Source organism: Dendronephthya gigantea, unplaced genomic scaffold (genome assembly GCF_004324835.1).
Source record: "Dendronephthya gigantea isolate DGI-Jeju-01 unplaced genomic scaffold, DenGig_1.0 000005F, whole genome shotgun sequence".
Lineage (NCBI taxonomy): Eukaryota > Metazoa > Cnidaria > Anthozoa > Malacalcyonacea > Nephtheidae > Dendronephthya > Dendronephthya gigantea.
The window spans coordinates 519,086-542,743 of NW_021163015.1; the positions used below are offsets into that span (position 1 = coordinate 519,086).

The following is a 23,658-nucleotide window of genomic DNA, read 5'->3' on the forward strand; positions in this document are numbered from 1 at the left end:
GATGGTATGACTTGATATGATTTCATCTGGAAGTAAAGACGATCCTTCTAAAAGTAGGCAATATAATCATTTTAAGGAAAGAAAGGCTTCAACGCTGAAACTAGAAAAAAATCACCTGTTCTAATCGGGTTATAAATCCTGGGAGAACATTGCTTTGAAGAGATACATGCAATTTCGACCAGTAGTAAGATCAATGTTTTTATCTTCAGCATTATTGCACGAGGTCGTTAGCTCTGCTTTCTTTGACATGCAGTTGCTGAAATGACACTTTATCGTTACAGCAGGTGATAATAAACATACAATGTCATAAGACTTCGCATTAAGGTGCTAGCGATAATTATCATATTCCATTGCTAAAAATTAAAGGTAAATAGTTCCAAATTAGAAGTTCATCTGAAAATATTGTCTGCAACCTAGGCATCTGCATCTGATGAAAAAACCAATTAGAACTGTCTGAGTGTAAACGTTTATATTTATGCCGGAAACGTTAAAATTGCAATTAAGCTCGAAAGTATACAGAATGTTGAAATATTACTGTTAATTTACATCCACATGAATTCCGGTCGGCTCGTGTCGTTTGTTTTCCTTCTTTTTCTTTAAAAGTTACCGCGACTGTTCCTTAATTAACTCTATATATATGAAGTAATATGAATAAGAACGTAAACAAAATTTCCTGACTGGCTAAAACGAGACTCCTTCTTGTTGCACAGGTTCACTCCCGCAAACTCTCCTATTCCATTATTATTTCTATATCATAATTCTATCACAAAGCAATAAGTGTGTATGTATGTTCATTTCTTGGTGTCCATGCATGTTAAAACTGGTTTGGATGAATTTTCTTCTCCGTTTTTTTCATCGAGTCGGATTTCCATTGGTTCCATCTTATTCCGCTGCCACTTGTCTGACCTGCACCTAGGTACTGGCCATTGAGGTTGGAATCATGACAATGTGACAATATTTGTACCACCGAGCTCCCTTGTTGGTCGTAGCACAGTACCTAGAACGTTTATCATTGTCCTTATCCTTAGTAGTGAACTTCATGTTATCATGATAAAAATAAACAGAAAGTAATGTGTAGAATTTTCTAGTACGATGTTTTTGTGCGCATAAACATTACGTTAAAGATAAATCCGATACTGTTGATACTGTTGCAATGTATACATACGTAAAGCCTTTAACAAGGAAAATGCAAGCAGTAAAAAATAAAAAAACAATTGTAGTGATAAAATTCGGAGCGTTTTATTAAAATGAGGACCAGTGAACCTTCCTACGCACAATCAGTTGAACCATAAAACCTGCTTCCGGTTTTCCCAAGAAAATCTCGTTGCAAAAAAATGCGCCAAAATTTTCTCCTAATAGTGTAGTACACGCTCTTAAAGTAGGTGTAAATGGAAAGTGAAAAACATAATTTCTCAGAATGTTTATAGTATCCCAGCCCTCCTTTCTCTTTACGCATTTTAAACATTAATATACCTTCACCAGAATTTTGGGGCAAAATTTGAAAGCAATCATTGTTCGTAGCGGCAGGGTTCTCACGAACCAATCAAATTCTCCATTTTCTGTTAATTCATGTAGGTTTCGTTTACCTGAATAACTGCCAATATTAAATCTGTATTTGTCTGATTCATCAGCCACACTAAACGTTCCATATTTAGCGTAACGTTCAGTGCCATTGAAATCCATCAAATCAGCTCTTAGAACGTTTTGGCCAGATTTGGACAAACGATGTATTTTATCAAGGCCCAACCAGAACTCGCCAGTCAAATTACCAAAGCCTGCTTTATAGTCTGACCATCCAAAGTAGAAATCTTGACTTCCATCTTGTCTTCTTTGAGACAAGGTCCAACCTCCCCCGTCTGTGCTCATATCACATCTGACTTGAACGATCCCAGGCCATCAGGATCGATTGTATAAACACCATCTTTTCTCACTCCTTTGTTATACAGATAGGCACAGGTGGTGGCTTTAAAAATTGAAAACATGAGGGATAACTATGCCATGGCCAGAAAATTCAGACAAATTAACATTTTACTTCCGATAGTCAGTTGCATGTCAAACTATAACATCGTGATTTTATAGTAAACTGTACAATACAAAGTACTAAAACGCTGAAATCGATTGTTGGTTGTCGAAATATTTTCAATTTTCGATACCACAGAAAAAATTAATAGCTTTCAAAAGCAAATATAATATTACTTTCCTTTGCCAAGTAGTTTGGAAGGAAGATCTATGTTTTGTGCATACCTGAATTTATAGTGTCATTTCTTTTCTTAACTCCAACTGATGACGATTTGACGTCAACGGCTGACTGCAAATTCCTCTCTCGAGTCACTGCCTTCGTAAAAGAAGGTTTCATTTTATTACCGATTCACTATTCCCTGTGTTCTTTTTTTTACATACTGGCCGTGACTGTACATTACAGAGGTCGATTGGGCAGCGAAATGTTGCTAATTTTAGCCCTGATCGAAATGATCAATTATACACACATACCGCTTTATTATCGAGCATTAGTATCCATTCACCTTCTCCAGTCATTGCGGTGTGATCTGTCTTTGCAGTGATGTTGGTCAGTTGGCAGTTCACAACATTGATCTTGTCTCTGTAGTTCAATCCAACACAACCCAGTTCTTTCTGACAGTGCTCGTAACATTCAATCGCGACAATCCCATGTTTAATGGTATGGTACGATATGATTTCGTCTGGAGATAAAGACAGTCCACCTAAAATTATTGTTAAATAAGAATATTTAAAGAAATAGCTTTTAACACTTGGAAAACCTTGTCAGTGCAAGAGAAAAACTAACGACTCACCTTTTTTAACTGTAATATAAATCATGGGAGGACAGTTCAGTGAAATGATATATGCCATTTGAACACTCAGAGAGAGTAAAGTTATTATCTTAAACATGATTGCATGAGCTCCCCAACGGTGCTTCCTTCGACATGCAGTTACTGGAATAACGCTTAGTTAACAGAGCAGGTGATAGGAAACGCATAAGTCAAGTGGCGTCCATGCTACGTGCATGCACAGACTTCAGTGGATCAGAGAATATGAAATGTTTATTATTAGGTGTCAGAAGAAAGGCCTACGATATAATGGAACTTTATATTTTACGAAATACTATAGTGTAGTGCACGACCATATATAGCTAGACATATTGAGATATTACTGTTTACTTACCTTCTATAAATAAATTTTAGCCGACTCCTCCACGCTACAAAGTTACGGACCTTGCTATACAAGTTATATATATATATTGAGTTTTTTTAGGGTTAAAAAATTCAGTCCGGCAAAATGGATGTTTTCACATTAGAAATATATACACTACACGAATCGAAAAAGCTCAACTTGAAACTTGCTATTTTCCATTTTGGTAATGAGTTAAATTGGAAATTAAAATGTAGTCATATACAGTTCGAAATGTCACTGTTTGAAGAGGAAATTTGCTGAGCAATCATCTTAATTGTGGCTCGGAGACCAATAATTGACCTAATTGGTGTACACAACTCGGATTGTCTACTTTTAGCGCGATAATTATATTGCAATGACCTTGTCAAACTTTAATCTTCATAGGTTTGCGTCAATGATTCCAATGTTTCTTCTCCTATAATAGTTTTTAACAAATTTATTGCTTAAATTTAAAGTTTTCGGAACAATATTCACTTAAAAAACTTCCTAAATGATTAATAATTAAAAAAAATTGCAACGATTGCCGATTTTATTATTCCATTCAATATCATAATTTAATAAAGTTAAAGACGCATTATGGATGAATGGAAACGCACAATAGTACAGAAGCGACAGCCAGTTTGTCTCTAATTTCTGGTTATAAATTGGAATTGAATTATTGAAATGAATTGGAAATTCAAATTTAGGTACATTGAAATATTACTATTTACATATCCTCAATAATAATATAATTCAATTTTGTTGGCAAACTACGCCACGCGCGCGGCATGAAGTAGACGTAAATATTAAATATTGCCGGTTAATATTTGCTTCGTTTTCTTAGTACAAAGTTACCGATCAAAATCTAACAAAAGTTATACAAAATACAAAGTTGTTCAACATTTTGTAATATTAGCGTTGAAGGGTGGAGGGTCGCTTCGCGAGAACCTTCTGGCTTAAATGTCTCATGTTCTTGTGATATAATTCTGACGCCATGTCTCGCAACGATTTTGTTAATAAACTTTGGCGACAACGTTGTGTTTTTTTTTTCAAAGGTGATATAGTTTTTGCTTAAATTAGAAACTGTCAGAACCCTATAGACTTGAAAAACTTTCAATATCATTAATAATTAACAAAAATTGCGACAATCATTGGTTTCATTATTCCACTCAATATGTTTTATAGCCGATAAAGTTGAAGGAGCCTTATGATTTATACGTATGAATAAAATACATGCATGCACATCAATACACAAGCGATAACCATTTCGTCACTAATTTTTGGTTGTGAATAAAATTCCTTAAAGTGGAATGAAAATAAAAATATAGACAATAGTCATATTGAAATAATATTGTTATAGTGTGGCTACAAAATTAATTTTAGCTGAAGTTGCTAAATTTTACGAGTCTTTGTTTGCTTCGTACCCAGGCGCTTTAGTATTTTAAGCTTTTTACAACCTAGTCCCAGGCCTTGTAAGCGCGCGCTGCATAATATGCAGGGCAGCCCACGCAGAGAGGCCTAGCACAAAATGTTGAGATTTCAAAAATTGTCCCTGATTTTGTCCCTACAAGCAGCCTAGTCATTAGGCCTCTTATACGTTCCTTAGAACACGCGGTGAGACGGGAAATGATGGGCCTAGAACAAAATGTTTAATTTTATCTAAAGTGGGGACTTTTTGTCCCCACTTTCTGTATTGGGGTTAGTTTACAATCTACAAGGTCAGCTAAACAGTTCGACGTCGCTAGTCAAATATTTTGCTTGAAATAAGCTACGGGGAATTAATTATGCTGCCAGGACTTTGAAATATTCATACAAACGTTGCAATGTCATTCGTTGTCAATTCTATCGACTATCGAGTAAACTCGAGTCCGTACGTACATGTTTATGATTATAATAAGGTTCATCCGCCAATTTCAATTACTCATTCTTGCTTCCTTTATTACGGTTCGTGTTTTAAATTGCAAACATTTACTTTCTTACAACAATTCTTAATAAGACATAAGACTAGAAACCATATTGTGCTAGGCCTCTCACACGTGTTTCATTCGGTGACGTCACGGATTTTTAAAACCCGTGCGATGAGGCCTAACTCGAGCTAGGCTGAGCTTTTTACAAGGGCTTTTTAGTATCCATATATAGTAGGCTTAAATGAAGTACCCAGCTTCTTAAATCCGGTGTAATACATTGAACTACAGTATATAAGATATATAGTTATATATTTGCTGCGGAGCGAGCGAGCCTGAAGCGAGCGAGCGTAGCAGCAGTCTAATTTGTGCAGAGAGGGAGTTCTGAACTAAATTTTATTTAGCGCAAGGAATTGTGGTCGTGCGCGTTTTTTATGCGTAGAACACAAATTTTAAACTCGCTCATATCCTAGCCTGCAACGCAGACTATATATTGGGGTATCCATGTGCTTTTTGATTTCGATGGACAGGATCTTCAAATTTTTGTTAAATTTTAAAGCTTCTGTTCTATTTTGACTATATTCAAAGTAAGATATTTTCATCTTTCGTTCATATGTTACGTTTACAGTTGTTTACAATTTTAACTTGTATATTTATGAAACGCTAAAGCATACAATCGATCACAGCGACACAGCTAGATTCATGCTGTTTATATACGAACTATATATAAATTCTTCTAGAATATTAGGATGTACTATCCAATTTGCTAATTCGCTTTGCTTGTGCAGTTGAGCTGTCAGTGCTGTGAAGCAAATCAAGTCTTACATACAGATGCCTTAAAGTCTTTTTTATCTATTGACATTTGTATTCTTTTGCTGATTTTCATATTTTGCATCAAATGATGTTTCAAGTATGCGGCTTGACGCTTGCGAGTCGTGTTTAATAACATAAATATGACACAGTCGCAGATAAAATATGCGATTGAATTGATCGTCTAAATTGCCTGACTGCATGAATCACTCAGATCCGTGAAATGTTTGACATATTCCATATTAGGTTACTGTAAGCATAGGCATATGTTTTTATTCCTATTTTAGTAATTTTACAATGAGCTAAATGCTTTTGTTATTTAGTGCTTTTACCGGATCTTCACGTGGTTTCTGATTACACGTCTTCTCGAGCGCGTTCAAAGTTCAAAGTATTAAGTGATGTTTTGTTACTCTTCACATGAAGCCAAACATTTACATGGACTCTTACAACAAAGACAAATAGCATATTTCAAAAACAAATACCATGTTACCAAAAAATGTTTTATTTTGTTAAACATTTGCTACTGCTCAGGGCCTGTATTTTTGCTACGGGAAAATGTCGCTACGCCCGCAAAATTCTACCTAATATTACTATCATTGTTAATACTCCTGTTGTGATTCGTATGTTAAAATATTTTTAAAACTAGCTGCTTCTAAAGACTTTGACTTCAACGAGCTGCAACTCGCAAGACAGCGTTCTCTCCTTTACCCTTCGACAGCGGGAAAAACACTCTCGGGTCTATCAAACACCAGGGAAATTGGTATTCATGACACTGTAAAATGGCTATTTTCAGACGATTCGTTTTTGCCGAGTGTAATCTACAAATCCTTTGGGCAATTGAACATTTATAAATCTTTTTTATTTATAGCAAATTTACTCGGCCGCGAAATCATAATATAAACCAGCCTATTTCAAAACAATCTCGAGATAAAAGTTAGAACTTGATATAGCATATACAGTATATTGCCCTACATATTGACGTCATTGACTGTGTTCTCGCTAACAGGTATTAATTCATGTACAGCCCCAGCGAGTTAACGCTCAATAGAGGTTCACTTTACGTGTTTTAAACCTGCTATTGCTATTAGTTAAAACGGATTTAGTTTACTAACATTTCATATAACGATTCACTTGGGCCCTAATATGCTCGCAGCAATCCCTACCTTGCAGGTAACCTAGTTAACAGTTATTCTGCGAACTCGAGTCGTATATGAGCTGATAGAGGCGCATAGCGCCGAGTTGGCTATATCGGCCATATACGACTCGAGTGAGCAGAATAACTGTTTTATTATATACACAAACTTTGTCGCCCTTTCGGTGCATTTTGGTGTGCTATTATCAACTAAAGCTTGGATTTCTATTTCATTCAACTCCCAAATCTTTCAGCCATTTTGTTTACTTTCTCTACTAGACAGATATGAGCTAATATCTGTCTAGTAGCCAACCAATGAAATTGCAGCATACCTCATATCTGGCGCTTGTGTATATAATAACAATGGTTATATAGTATATATATAATGGTTATATAGTTCAATGGTGTAATATTATATAATACACATTCTGATAGAGGCAACTCTGGCTGCAAAATAACAAATATAAATTCCTTAACCTCTTGACCGGACTATTAAGTAATAAAACTGAGCTGCCCATCACGAAATAACTTTCGATCTAAGATTGCTCTTATATTAATGTCTTAAATATCGTATCCCACGTTATGACGTCACACCAATGGCGAAGATATCAACGTCCCAAAGGGAACGGGAATGTGAAATCGACACAAATTCAAGCGAACAATTCAAAGTTGTAATGTTCATTCTTTTAAATAACTAATAAAACAATTATTGAATTCGGTTTTGACATGATATGAAGAATTATCAAGCCTTAGTTTTTCATTATCAACCTGAAACCTCGGTTTGATAATTCTTCATATCCTGTTCGACCTCATTCAATAATTGTTAAATATATGATAAGATTTGCATGTAACTCAGTTTACGGTACAGGGACGTTTACGTCAAGAAAATTTCAACAAATATTAAAACATCTTACAGACTAAGAAGACTATCAGACATGTGACTATGCTTTTATTTACGATAACCTATCACGAATGTCACAGACTTGATTTTTGCCTTCTTTAGTGAATGTTCGTTTCTTAATTGTTGTACAGAAATCTAGTTAAAAGTTGTTTGGACGAATTTTCATCTCTGTTTTTCTCATCGAGAAAGGGTGCCAGTATCTCCATCTTATTCCGATGCCATTCAACTGACCTGCACCATGCAGGTACACGCCATTGAGGTTTGAACGATGACAGTCGTTGTACCACCAAGCTCCTCTGAATGTAATAGCACAATTTCCATAACCTCGAGGATCATTGTCGCTATCCTTTGAAAAGAAGAAAGAGAAAGAAAGCGTTTTTAATCAAAATATTCTTATTTCGGAGCGGGAAGTAGTTTTAATTATAATGTGGCCACTATTTAAGCCTGAAAATACTAAAGCTTGGCATACCTGAATAACTTTACTTCCATCTCTTCTTCACCCGTTACGACAAACGTGTCAATTAACAGCTAAAAGCTTCATCTATTGTTATGCCTGTTTTCCACTAGCGATATTTTTTCGCGCGAAGCGAATTTATTCCTTTGTATTTAAGCAATTCGTTCCAGATGGTTGCAGTTGAGAGCTCTGAAACAAAAGTAAAAAGTCGTTTCGCGCGAAAATTATCGCTTGTGGAAAACCGGCTTGATAATTATTGAGAAATTATGCTCGTGGATCAAGTGATTCGCGCACAATAACGCGATGGTTGTCCAATACTGTTGCAAGCATACGGGTCGTTCGTTTCGTAAAATTTTTTATACGGATGGTAAAGTGGTTTAGGCATTGGTATCGAATAGACTCTTAGTTTATGATCCGTAAATAGACTATGTCGATTCGTAAACGCATTTTGTCGACTAGAACATGAGGCATGGAAACTAGCGTGTGCGTAAGCAGCTGTATCCCCAAACAGACTGTGTCCATTTGTAAATAGGGTAAGTTGTGTCTATGGGATAGGTCGATGAAGAGATTGTCGATCCGTACCATTAGTATCGAATGGACGGTTCGTTTACGATCCGTAAACAGATTTTGTCCCTTGGTAAAAAGGACAACATGTGCGCCGGCCAAGCTTTAGGCCCCTCTAAAACTTGTCGAACCGTACCATTGGTACCAAATGGACCGTTGGTTTACGATCCGTAAACAGACTGTGTCGATTCGTAAATAAGGAAGATGTGTCAAGGATAGGCCTCTGAAAAGCTTGTCGATCCGTACCATTGGTATCAAATGGACTGTTCGTTTACGATCCGTAAACAGACTGTGTCGATTCGTAAATAGGGAAGATGTGTCTAGGACAGGTCTCTGAAAAGCTTGTCGATCCGTACCATTGGTGTCGAATGGACGGTTCGTTACGATCCGTAAACAGACTGTGTCGATTGGTAAATAGGAAAGATGTGTCTAGGATAGTGGATTGACAGTTTATATACACGTGCGTAGACACGAATGGAACTCATTATAATTGAACTTTGAAACTATGATGACAATATTAGGTATCAAATAGCAATCATAGCATTAGCATATAGACGCACAGCGAGACGGAAAAGGTGTAAATATAACGCATGTTTTGTTAAATAAGTAAATGAAAGAAAGACGGGCTAACCTGAACGATAAACGATGAAATAGACAGCTAAAGGATCTCGCCACAGAAGTAAGACATTGACTTTATATTCTAGTTTGTTTACGCAGAATTTATGCATTGTATGGGTAATTTATACGCCACACGTGCGAACATTTATAGGCTTATATGCATGTTTACTTTAATATTTCTTTGTATTAATTTGCTCTATTTAGATCGAATTGTTATTATATAATTTATAATGCGATTTGCGAGACTTCTTTGGTTTAATGTCTGAGATTACTTGCTAACCGGTCGTCTTGGTTCCGACGAAACACTATTCGATTTCTTGCTAACCACGGTTCGAAGGAATTTGAGACGAATTATACTGTAAAACGACAATGGAAAATATGACATCGAAAGACGGCAATTGCGACGATTTTAAGAAAGCTAAGATGAAACGACGAAACGGCAAAGCAGCATTAACACGGCTCGGGAAAGTTATAATAGTCCAAATCGAGGGGAAACGTTCGACCGATGAGGTTCAAAGGGCGCTTGATAATTATGAACACGCATTTGCCGACCTGGAAGCCAAACACGAAGAAGTGACAATGCTAATCGAAGATGACGAACAGTTCAATGAGGAAGAACGATATATTGAACAATGCCAGGAAACCTTTCTGCGCTTAAAAATTGACGCGCAAGATTATATAAAGCAACAGACGAAAATATCAGAGATGAAACAAAATACTGTCGAAACCGGAAGCGTAAATACTCCCGCAGAGAACTTGTCGAATGAAGAACAAATTAACGAAATCCCGGCCGGCGAAGAAAGTCATGCATCGATACCGAATGAAGAAATCAAGACAACCAGATATCAGCACCAGTAGCTCAAGAAACCCAAAGTCATCCTGTACAACCCAGCACATCTATTAATGATTCATCGTTCAACACAACTGAGAACACCGCGGAGACAGCAACTCATATAAGCAAAGGAGAAAGCCTATTTCGAATTGAGAAGCCAAAGATGCCAAAATTCACTGGTGACGTCAGAGAATTTGGAACTTTTAGAGCGGACTTTAAGCACTTGGTGGAAAATAGATACAGTAAACGTGATGCAATAACCATTCTGAGGTCTAGTCTCCAAGGAAAACCGCTGGAAATGATCAAGGGAATTGGTCAAGACTATGATGCCGCATGGGAATATCTCGATTCCGTGTATGGAGATCCACGATTTGTTGCTGACATCATCACTCACGATATCTCCAAGTTTAAGCCAATAAAGGACGGAGAAGATGCCCGGTTTTGCGACTTGGTCCATTTAATAAAGCGGAGTTTCAACACCCTTAGAGAAGTAGGACGGGAGAATGACATGGATAACAACCACATGCTGGCTATCATTGAACAGAAAATGTTTACCGACGATCGCAAAGTCTGGTCACGCTATTTGGAGAGTTCAAAGAGTCAAGCCACATTGGAGTCGTTAATTTCCTGGATGACAAGTGAGATGAAGTCGAGAATGAGAGCAACGGCACCATTAAGAAGCTCATGGCAGTCACCCAAGCATGTTGGACATGTTACTGGAAAAGAAGATGGGAAGCCAACAAACCATAAGTGCTGGTTCTGCAAAACGTCTGAACATTGGACCGACCAATGCCAAAAGTTCCTTGCCCAGAGTGCTAGCGACCGCCTGAAAGTTGTGAAGGAGAACCATGCCTGTTATAGCTGCCTGAAGCGAGCTGGTCGTGGTCACAACATGTCAACCTGCTCTCGAAGGCGCCAGTGCAGCGAGACCATCAGCGGAGTTCAGTGCAAGCATTACCATCATCCACTATTGCATATTTAAACATATCTGCTGTGTCATCTGTTACTACTAGCGGAGAGACTATGTTACCGACTATTCAGGCAGAAATCCTGGGACCACAGAAGGTCAAGAAACAGGCTAATATGTTACTAGACACTGGTGCTCAAATCAGTTTAATACGGACATCAGTCGCTGAGGGCTGGGTCTCAAAGGCAAGGTGTCACAGTAACAATGGCGAAAGTTGGAGGAGAAGAATGAGATTATGTGTCAACAAAGATGTATCGATTCCAAATTCGATCCTCGAGAACCAGTCCATCCACACAATTGCAGCTGTGGGAATCCCAAGTATCAGTGGTGATATTTCCGGAATGAAACTTGATGGCATAGCTGAAGCTTTCAACCTTGAAAGAGAGAAATTACGAAGAGAGAATGGTCCAATAGATGTCCTGTTGGGAATTGATCAACCGAAGTTGCACACTGGTGAGACAAAAGAAGCTGGTAATCTTGTTGCAAGATATTCGCCATTGGGATGGGTTGTCTTTGGAGCCACGTCTGAAAAGTGTGACGTCAGTCAAGTCTACCATGTCAAGTGTTCAAATCCCATCGATATGACCGACTTTTGGACCACCGAATCAATGGGCGTGGAAGGGAATATGTGTTCTTGTGAAAGCAAGAAGTTAAGTCCAGTTGAAGCCTACGAAGCCAAGATTATAGAACAATCCTGCAAAAAGATTGGTAATAAATGGTTAGTTTCATACCCCTGGGTCAAAGATGCATCTGAATTACCGGATAACAGAAGCCAAGCGGAGAAGAAATTGGAAACAACCGAGCGTCGATTAGCCAAGAACCCAGATCATGCAGAAGCGTATGACAAGCAGATGAGGGAAATGAGTGAAATGAACTTCTCTCGAAAATTATCAAGTGAAGAATTAAAGTCATACAAGGGACCAACCCACTACATATCCCACCATGAGGTAGTCAGACCCGAGAAGAAGAGCACCCCCATCCGAATTGTTTTCAATTCCTCAGCATCGTATAAAGGGCACCGCTTAAATGATTACTGGATGAAAGGACCCGATTTACTAAATCTGTTTGGAGTTCTCCTACGATTTCGAGAAAATGAAGTGGCTATCAACGCGGATATATCCAAGATGTATCACAGAATCCTAATCCCGGAAAGAGATCAACATGTTCACCGATACCTGTGGAGAAACATGGATACGGATCGAGAACCTGATGTTTATGTCAAAACAGTCTTGACATTTGGTGACAAACCAGCCCCAGCCATGGCACAGACCGCGCTGCAAAAGACTGCTGAAGAAGGAGAAAAACGCTACCCTGCAGCTGCTGAAGTCTTAAAGAAGAATACTTACATGGACGACATATGCGATTCGGTCCATTCTGAAAATCAAGCAAGAAAAATAACAGCAGAGATTGACGAAATCCTTCGCAACGGTGGTTTTAACGTGAAGTGTTGGCTCTCAAACCGGTCATTAAAGAAGAATGATGAAAGCGTTATTGAAAAAAGTGAATTGGAATTAAAGCTCCTACAAGGCCCAGTTGAAGAGAAAGTTTTGGGAACTGTCTGGAACCACCACGACGACGTTTTTGGGTTCAAAGTGATTCCTCCTGAACTAGTTAAACTTACGAAGAGAGCAATACTAAGCCAAGTAGCTCGGATCTACGATCCTCTAGGAGTAGCTGCAGCTTTCCTGATTCGCGCCAAAATAGAGATGCAAAAACTGTGGTTAGAAGGACTACAATGGGATGATGAATTGCCGCCGAATCTCCAAATAACGTGGATACGATTCTTCCAAGAGATGAACGACCTGAACAACGTCACCTTCGAAAGGTCTCTTACGCCAGATTCCGTGATCGGAGCGCCAGTACTATGCATTTTCTCGGACGCATCGATTGAAGCCTTCGGAGCATGTGCTTACATCAGATGGGAGACAGAAAACAACACCTTTGTAACCAGGTTCATCGCAGCAAAGTCAAGAGTAGCCCCACTGAAGTCGCTGACCATACCTCGTTTAGAGCTACAAGCAGCTGTCCTGGCGACACGATTATGTTGTTCTATTCTCGAAGAGTCTCGAATGAAGTTTGTGAAGATAATTTTCTTCTCTGACAGCCACATTGTTCTTTCATGGATCCGTAACCAACCCAGAGAGTTTAAGCCGTTCGTTTCAGCCCGAATTGCCGAAATCCAGAGCAAGTCTGAACCAGATCAGTGGAGACACGTTCCTGGAGAGCTAAATGTCGCTGATGATGTGTCGCGAGGAATACCTGCTCTGCAACTGACAGGCAGATGGAAGTATGGCCCCGAGTTTCTGAAGTTACCGGAGGAAGAATGGCCGAGCGAGTCGTCTTCTGCTACCATCACTAAAAGCGTGGATATCGATCAGTCTGAACGTCGAAAAGTTCAACCTGTCTTTCAAGTAACCCAATCGCCAGAAGTCATTCCGTGCAAGAAGTTTTCCAGTTGGGGGAAACTTATCCGAGTCACAGCCTATGTGTTACGGTTCATCAACACGCTACGAAACAAGCATCAAAACAAAGACAACACAGAAACGACCCGACCGAAAGACACCTCAGATGATAGATCAATCTCAGCAAAGGAGTTAGAAGATGCCGAGTTGTATTGGGTCAAACAAAGTCAGAAGTCACTTCATGATCGCCTGAAAAAGGGAGAACTGAAAGGACTCACCCCGTTTACCGATGACAACGGAGTTATCAGAGTCGGAGGTCGAGTAAGCGAAGCCGTAATCTCGTACGATGCCAAACATCCAGTTTTACTCCCACGTGAACACTGGATATCCCTGCTGATCACTCGTAACTTCCATCGAAACGGCCACTCAGGAGTTGCAACAACCGTTGCAAAGATCAAGAAAAAGTTTTGGATTATCCGATGTCATGATCTTGCCAAGTCAATAAAGTTCCGATGCGTATGTTGTCGCCGAATCCAAGCCAAAACCGAGGAGCAGTTCATGTCAGACCTACCAATTACCCGACTGGAGCCATTCACACCACCCTTTCATCGCACGGCATGCGATTACTTCGGTCCTTACCAAGTTAAAATTGGCCGAAACAAAACAACCAAACACTATGGCGTACTGTTTACATGTCTGAATACTCGTGCCGTACACCTGGAAATCGCAGTGGACTATTCCGCTATGGAATTCTTGCAAACCTTACGTCGATTTTTCGCAATCCGTGGACAACCGGCTCTGATGATCAGTGACAACGGGACGCAGCTGGTGGGAGCTCAACGTGAACTCCGAGAAATGATAGAAGGATGGAACGAGAAAGAGTTGAAGGAATTCAGCGCCGAGAAAGGAATGGAGTGGAGATTTATTACTCCTGCAGCACCACATCATAACGGTTGTGCTGAGGCTCTTGTCAAGAGTTCGAAGAAAGCATTAAAGATCGCGATTGGTGAACAAATTTTGGCTCCGTTCGAGCTGTACACATGCTTGCTGGAAGTTAGTAACCTGATTAATCAGCGTCCTATTGGAAGGATCCCCAATGATCCAGATGACGGTTCTTTCCTTTGTCCAAACGACATTTTACTTGGTCGAGCATCAACAATGGTACCACAAGGGCCATTCAGAGAAACGAAGAATCCTCAACATCGTGTTGAATTTGTCCAGAAGATCATCGATAGTTTTTGGAAGCGTTGGAGCAGAGATGTATTTCCCACCTTAGTTCCCAGAAAGAAATGGACTACTGAAAAAAGAAATGTACGAGTGGATGACATCGTCGTGGTTCAAGATACGAATGCGATTCGTGGAAACTGGACTACGGGCAGAATTGTTAATGTATATCCTGGAAATGACGGACGAATTCGTAACGTTAAGGTGAAGACATCCACATCGCACTACGAAAGACCTATTACAAAAGTCGCAGTACTGTACCCTGCAGAAGGATATGAATATAAGTAACTCACAATTAGTAACATTAAGTGATGAGGAAGAGTCCTCATCGGGGGGAGAGTGGATTGACAGTTTATACACGTGCGTAGACACGAATGGAACTCATTATAATTGAACTTTGAAACTATGATGACAATATTAGGTATCAAATAGCAATCATAGCATTAGCATATAGACGCACAGCGAGACGGAAAAGGTGTAAATATAACGCATGTTTTGTTAAATAAGTAAATGAAAGAAAGACGGGCTAACCTGAACGATAAACGATGAAATAGACAGCTAAAGGATCTCGCCACAGAAGTAAGACATTGACTTTATATTCTAGTTTGTTTACGCAGAATTTATGCATTGTATGGGTAATTTATACGCCACACGTGCGAACATTTATAGGCTTATATGCATGTTTACTTTAATATTTCTTTGTATTAATTTGCTCTATTTAGATCGAATTGTTATTATATAATTTATAATGCGATTTGCGAGACTTCTTTGGTTTAATGTCTGAGATTACTTGCTAACCGGTCGTCTTGGTTCCGACGAAACAGATAGGGCTCTGAAAAGGTTGTCGATCCGTACCATTGGTATCAAATGGACTGTTCGTTTACGATCCGTAAACAGATTTTGTCCATTTGTAAATAAAGTAATTTAACACCATGCGAGTGATGCGACTAAGGTTTGTCCCCGAAAAGGTTGTCGATCGAAAACAATTTGTGATAAAGATACGTTTAAATTAACACTGTTCCTTTTCAATAACGGCTACCCTCCTTATGTCATTGTCGAGTGGATTGTTTCGTCGCTATAGTAGCTACATATAACAAGTCTATTTTAATATCGTAGCTAGAGATTTGCCAGGCGGAAAACGACTTCTTATGATAAATATGAGAGCCCAACATAATTATAAAATTATGAAAGCCATCAAAACAATTCAGAGTTTAAAAAAATACATTTCTAACGTTTTGTCTTTAACTTAAAGACATCTATTTTACTAATAGACATATCTTGTTGTTTGCTATATATAATGCATTAACATTTTGCGGATTTTAATAACAACGCATGTTATATTGCTCGTATTTTTCTTGAGAACGAGGAATATCATATATAATTAGACTATTGTATATTGATAGGAATATCTTGGGTACCATATATTGAAGTGATATCTAGCGGGGTTTTTTAACAATGCGTGTTTTGATTTCATACTCCAAGGGAATCTATGACTATGTCTATGCGTATAGCGGTTGGTAAATGAAAGTTTTCCATCAAAAATACTACATGCACTATTTAATCGTTGTTGGGTTTTTTTTGAGACCGAGAAATGTTAGCTACATATACAAATTAACACTGATATATAGGCAGTTATCTTGAGTGCTGCATGCATGTATTTAGTAAAGTAAAGCTTTGTGACGCATATACAGTTATTATTGCATGCAGAGGGGAACATTGCATGCATGCAGGTTTTATCGAGAATGCTTGCGTTTGGTCGCTTTTATCGAGAATGCGCGTATATCGCTCGTTTTTGTCTTGAGAACGAGGAATGCTACATATATACCTATATAGTGTTCTATTTTACTGATAGATATGCATATCTTGTGCGCTATATATTACAGTGATATCTTGCGGCTTTTAATAACAATTACATGTTATATATTGCTCGTATTTTTCTTGAGAACGAGGAATATTATATATCAGTAAATAGTCTATTTAATTGATAAGGCATATCTTGGGTAAAATATATTGAAACGATATCTAGCGAGTTATTTTAAAAACTCGTGTATTGGTATCGTCCTCAAAAGGGATCTATGCGTATAGCGGAAACGGTGTTATTTACGATTGGTAAATGAACGTTTTCCATTCGTACGGTTGGTACGGATGGTACGAATCGACAGTCGTTTCGTGTATGGGGATATCGTACTCCACAGGAGGTTAGACGTATAGCGGAAACGGTGCTGTGATGATTTTTTTACGATTGGTATATGAAAATTTTTCATTCGTACAGTTGGTACGGATTGAACGAATCGACAGTCGTTTCCTGCGTGTATGCGGATATCGTACTCCAAAGGAGCGCACTCGTTAATAAATTTACAAATGGTAACTGTTTTTTTTCCATTCGTACGGTTCGTACGTCAGTCCGTTTGTATGTCCCGTTTTACCACCAGTATCGATCCGTGAAAAGTGTCACGAAACGAAAATGTAGTTTACGAATGGTGAAAAAGGTTGTCGATCCGTATGCATGCGACAGTATTGGACATGTATGGATGAATAACGCCTTAATGTTGGATTGTCTTATTTGTATAGAACGAAGTCGACGAAGCGACAATGATCAAATATATTGCGTCAAACTGGTAGAGGTGTAAAACGTACTGGTCTCTGTAGCAGACTAGCAGTCAGAGACGAGGAGTCCGACAATCAGATTGGTGGAATGTGTTCAGAAAGAACTTCTCATCAGGCCTTCTAAAAGCCGAAGATGGTCAGTATTCTCTATCATATATATATAATTATTACTATATATTTACCATATCACAGCAAAATCGTGACTCTTATTTTAAGAAAAAAAATACTTGTTTGAAGCAAAAAATTGCTTTGAAACAAGTAAAATATTGTTCTTGTCAGTATAGTGAGAATAATATTCTTGGCAAGAATCTAGTCAAGAATATTAGTCTTACCTAGAATCTTATTTTAAGTAAAAAAAATTCACAATAATCCACAGTTCTTTGCGCTAGTTGGCAGTTACCGGATTTAAGATATATATTTTCATAATAAACAAACTACGTCCATTCAGAATGTTTAAATAGGCATTAAAACCTTCATTTCATCTGCATCTGAAAGGAAAGATTTAAACAAATAACAAATCTTTTTGAAAAGAATGCTCAATGTTCCTTACTTGCGAATCTTTGCTCGGTTAATAAATGTTATTTAGTACGAATATAAAAATATTCTTGCGTGTTTGAAATAAATGTGAGGCTTTCAAGATGCTTTGGATATTATAAGGAAATTAGTATTCTTTGCAAGTGAATCAACAAGCTTTTTTTAAAGCCGGTTTTAAGTTAACAATGTTTCTCGCCAAGAATCCAAGAAAACGCTTTGCTTGTTTTAAGAATACCAAAATTCTTAGTGAGAATACAAGCAAGAACATTTACTTGTTTTAAGAAACTGTTATTCTTAATTAGAAAAAGTTTACTTATTTCAAGTAAAATTCATTCTTGATAAGAATAATTTATGCCCTTTTACTTGTTATAAGCAAAATTTTGCTTAAAATAAGAATTTCTGAAGAACTTTATTCTAGAATTCTCGATTTTGCTGTATATTTAGTATGCGTTTTAATGGTAAGATATAGTTTATGTGTTTCCTCAATTTGCTCGCAAAACCGTTTTTATCCACAGAACGGCAGTCACGCAGTGTGTCAGTGGGCTCTCAGTGCCGGCTCCCTGATATAAACTGCCTCCCCAATCGATCAAAATATTATTTTATAATAGTAGAAAACCTTGACTGCAAAATAGTCAACATATTACTTGGTTCATATAGTAAATTAATCAAAGTTTAGTCGGTGGCAGAAAAATTGTATTACAAACAGGCATTACTTGCATACGTTTGGCTCTAGGCAGGGAAATTAGAGAGATTATTTGAAGGCATAAAATACAGTGTAATTACTGGCCCCTATGTCCAAACTATCTGGATTGTGGCAGGATTTTTTCTCCGAAGTGGAAAAGCTGTTCTGGTGCGAATGTTGTATGTATACTAATCATTTCGACTCCTCCGGGAGGACCAATGGTTGACACATTTTTCTCAATTGTTTCTGATGTGGTGATATCGACTCGAAACTAAGACAACACACCATGCAATCTTGCCATGCATCATGGTAACAACATCATTGTACTCCTTAAACAACGTTATATCTTGGACATATCTTCCTCGCAGAGTTGAATAGTTGGTCTGTATTCTTCCATGCACCTCATTGGAAAAAGAAACTTTGCTACAACCTCGTCCTGACGATGAGGTTGACTTTGCCAAATGCTTTTTAATTTCTGCTAATCTTCTTCCCGAATATTCCACTTTAGAGGTTTCCACTTGAACAAATTGAACAAATTTCCTTCGACGTAAAAACATTGTCAAAGGAATATTAAATCCGACATTATTAAATCATTTCATCGCGACATGATTTAGGCAAAAGACGCTGATAAGGTTAAGATAAGGTTTGGATAATTTTTTCATAATTTTTTTAATAAGACACGCTTATACTCGTTATCTTGAAGCATTCTTGATTCCCAGATTTTCCGAAGAGTGTTTTTCATCATTGTGTCATTTGTGTGAAAATTTGTGTCATTTTTTTCACATATTTGCGCATGTTTTATGGAATCAGTTTTTCTTTGCGATGCCTGATTGTCGCTTAATTTATTTATTAAGTACAACTAAAACATAAATAACAATGCAATCATACATGCATTTTGGCAATACAAAAATCCTTAACTTTGGCCTCAACCTAATAATTCTTTTGGTTCAATTTAATCCTTGCTTTTAGCTCAGGTTAACAAATTACAGCTTAACTAAATAAATTACTGAAAAGTTCATGTAAAATTATTGCAAAAGCTGTATTACCCTGTATACATTTTACCCGGGCAGTGCTGAAGATTTATGCATTCTTATTGGGTTATTTAAACGTGAACAAATTTCCTGACTGGCTAAAACGAAACTCCTTCTTGTTGCACAGGCTAACTCCCGCAAACTCCTCTATTACATAATTATCTCTGTATCATAATTCAATCACAAACGAATAAGTGTGTACGTATGTTCATTTCTTGGTGTCCATGCATGTTAAAACTAGTTTGGATGAATTTTCATCTCCGTTTTTTTCATCACGTTCAATTTCCATTGGTTCCATCTTATTCCGCTGCCACTAGTCTGACCTGCACCCAGGTACTGGCCATTGAGGTTAGAATAATGACAGCTCTTATACCACCAAGCTCCCTTGTAAGTTGCAGCACAATTACCAGAGTATTTATCATTGTCGCTATCCTTAGTAGTGAACTGCATGTTATCATGATAAGCCAGAGAATCCTTTGCATTGCCTGAAAGTTACGTGTAGAATTTTCTAGTACGATGTCTTGTGCCCATAAACATTACGTTAAAGATAAATCCGATAATATACTGTTGCAATGTATACATATGTAAAGACTTTAACAATGAGAATGCAAGCAGCAAAAAATAAAAAAAAAACTTAACAATGAGTACCGGTTTTTTTAAGGCAAAATTGTAATGATAAAATTTGGGGCGTTTTACTAAAATGAGGACCAGTGAACCTTCCTACGCACAATCAGTTAAACCATAAAACCTGCTTTCGGTTTTCCTAAGGAAAATCTCGTTCCAAAAAAATGCGCCAAAATTTTCTCCCAATAGTGTAGTACACGCTCTTAAAGTATGCCTAAATGGAGAGTGAAAAACATAATTTCTCAGAATGTTTATAGCATCCCAGCCCTCCTTTCTCTTTACGCATTTTAAACATTAATATACCTTCACCAGAATTTTGGGGCAAAATTTGAAAGCAATCATTGTTCGTAGCGGCAGGATTCTCACAAGACAATCAAATTTTCTGTTAACTCATGTAGGTTTCGTTTACCTGAATAACTGCCAATATTCAATCTGTATTTGTCTGATTCATCAGCTACACTAAACGTTCCATATTTAGCGTAACGTTTATCGCTATTGAAATCCATCAAATCAATTCTTAGAACATTTTGACCAGATTTCCACAAACGATGTATTTTATCAAGGCCCAACCAGAACTCGCCGTTAAGATCACCAAAGCCTGCTTTATAGTCTGACCATCCGAGGTAGAAATTTTGACTTCCATCTTGTCTTCTTTGGAACACGGTCCAGCCACCTCCGTCTGTGCTCATATCACATCTGACTTGGAAAGATCCCTGGTTGTCAGGATTGATGGTATAAATACCATCTGTTCTCACTCCTTTGTTATACAGATCTGCACAGCTGGAGCCGGTAGCTATAAAATTGTACAATGTTTAGGAAAATGCAGTAAAATATTAAGGTATTGGAATAATCCGTTGCTTATCCTTTTTTCTATGCAGATGATTATGCAGAAGATATTCGAAGTCCTCTTTAGAGCTATAGAATCCTTCTCACTAACGAAATAACTAACTTTCATCTCGCAATTTCAACTGGAATACATGAACCGCCTTATAGTACTATGACCTATAACCACTTCATTTAATATGGCGAATCAGGTGACAGTAATTGGCTATAATCAACTCATTCAAATTTATATCTTCGTCTATATATTTGATTTTGCGGCAAACCTGAATTGTCATTGCTCCATTCTTCCATATTCTTTGCCTGATGAAAATGATTTTAGAAATATTTACATTAAATACACGGAACGAGTGGGCATGTCGAAAATTCCTGTGGGTTTACAAGTTCAACACCTGAGTTGTGTTCTTTGTTGCCCTTGTTAAAAAGTTTCGTCTATTTACCTATTTATATATTTCTTGTGACCAAATAATATAAAATGGCACAGTAATATTGTACGTGCCAAAATCAACAATCGAGCAATTCGTTTTAATCAGTAATTTTAGGTATCTGAAAATTTCAATAACATACCGCTTCGTCATCGAGCATTAGTGTCCATTCTTCAGTCGTTGCGGTGTGATTTCTTTTTCTTGTGATGTTGGTCAGTTGGCAGTTCACAACATTAATCGTGTCTCTGTAGTTAAATCCGATACATTTCGGTGCCTTTTGGCAGAGCTCAAGACACTCTACCTGGACAAAGCTTGAGTTCACGGTATGATTTGATATAATTTCATTTGGGGGCAAAGAAGAACCTCCTAAAATTAGCCAATTGATATATGGTCGCGGAATGTTCAAACAAGAATTGTTTTAAATTATAGAAACATATGAAATACACGCGTAGATGACCTACCTGTTCTAGCGGCATTGTAAACCCTGGTAAAACAGTTCTGTGAAATGATACATGCGATTTTAATCATCAGTAAGATTGAAGTTGTTATCTTAAACATGATTAAAGGAATATAAGGTCGGTAAATGTGCTGTATCCAACATGTAGTTGCTGAAATAAAGCATTATCCATGAAGCAGGTGGAAAAAAGGTGCCTGCTGTGCCGTCTTACATTAATTTAAAGCAATTTCTTTCGGAGTGTTCACGCAGTGATAATTATAATGATTTTTTTTATTAATGCTTAGTCTGGTATTTGTCTTCCTGCTTGATATCCCTAACTTTGTTGACTGAGTAAATTGTGCAATATTATTTCAGCACCGAGTTTTTTTCTGCCGATCATCCTCTTCAGTGTGCAATTACACGTTTTCGATTAAGACTCATTGAGAGGCAATAAAGTCGGTTTCTTTGTAGAGAAAATGAATTTCTTTTTGGGTAATTATTAGATGAAAATTATTAAACTGAGCAATAAAATGTCACTGAAGTTTTTTGTTGATTGGATAAACATATTATGGAGATCATCACTTGACTTTCATAGCAACATGACATTCAGAGCCGTGCACATATAAAATGATGCATATTTATGATTTTCTCCAGAGCTAGATGCTATAAATTAGGCCGAATCCTCTATAACAGGGCGTGAGCCAGGTTTGAATGAGTCATGCGATCATTCAACCACAAATAATATCTTATGAATATTATAATTATTGTTATTGTCGAACATTCGGCATAAACTTAACAAAGGACGTTTCATCGTCAATGTGTCAAAGCTTTCCGTATTTTTCTTCTCGTCCTTTTTAGACATTCTCATGTTCGCATTTTTCCCTGTATATGCAACTGAAACATCACGTTTAGTTTGAGCAAACGTTGAATACGGTGAATATAACTAATTAATTTTTTGTTTATTGTCCGCCCACGTCCGTTTTAAATAATTTACATAAAATGAAAAATTAGAATAAAAAATTATTGGGCAATTGAAACTTTATTAAAAAGGGGTTGCAGATTTAGACATCAAGTTAGTGTATTTTTTATACCATGCCTTTGTGCTATGTAGTAAAATTACTACAATTATTTAATAATAACATGCAATAGAAAAACGGGTGTAAGAATAAATAGGTTAGGAAAAAATATTAAAGTTATACAGAAATCTATTTATATAAGAAGCGCTGTTGTAGTAAGAAGTGTACTTTCTTTAAGATGGGATGAGACGAAGATGAAGTGTAGTTCTTCGACACGCGGATTGATTAACAATTATTAAAATAAGGGTGAATATAAAAAACTGTCAAAGCCGAAATTTGAAAATCCTTATTCATATCACGTGAAAACCGATTATTAACTTAATATTAATTTCAGAGAATAAACACTACAACTTTGTATGTATGGCACTACTCAGAAGTCAGAATAGCATTATCACAATATTAGTTCACAAAACTGAGTCATATTTAC

General features: G+C 37.4%; 2 protein-coding genes across 2 annotated transcripts; one reads left to right on the top strand and one right to left on the bottom strand.

The window, feature by feature from the left end:
- The first annotated feature begins 11,406 nt into the window (after positions 1–11,406).
- Positions 11,407–15,264, top strand: LOC114515856. Its single transcript, XM_028535178.1, has one exon. The coding sequence runs from the start codon at positions 11,407–11,409 to the stop codon at positions 15,262–15,264; it is 3,858 nt and encodes a 1,285-aa protein (XP_028390979.1).
- Positions 15,265–19,728: 4,464 nt separating this feature from the next.
- Positions 19,729–22,333, bottom strand: LOC114516286 (ficolin-2-like). The gene is made up of 5 exons (XM_028535715.1): positions 22,181–22,333; positions 21,862–22,085; positions 21,561–21,597; positions 20,864–21,247; positions 19,729–20,315 (listed from the first exon to the last, which is right to left on the bottom strand). The coding sequence occupies exons 1-5, from the start codon at positions 22,275–22,277 to the stop codon at positions 20,068–20,070; spliced, it is 990 nt and encodes a 329-aa protein (XP_028391516.1). The 5' UTR covers positions 22,278–22,333; the 3' UTR covers positions 19,729–20,067.
- Positions 22,334–23,658: the final 1,325 nt, after the last annotated feature.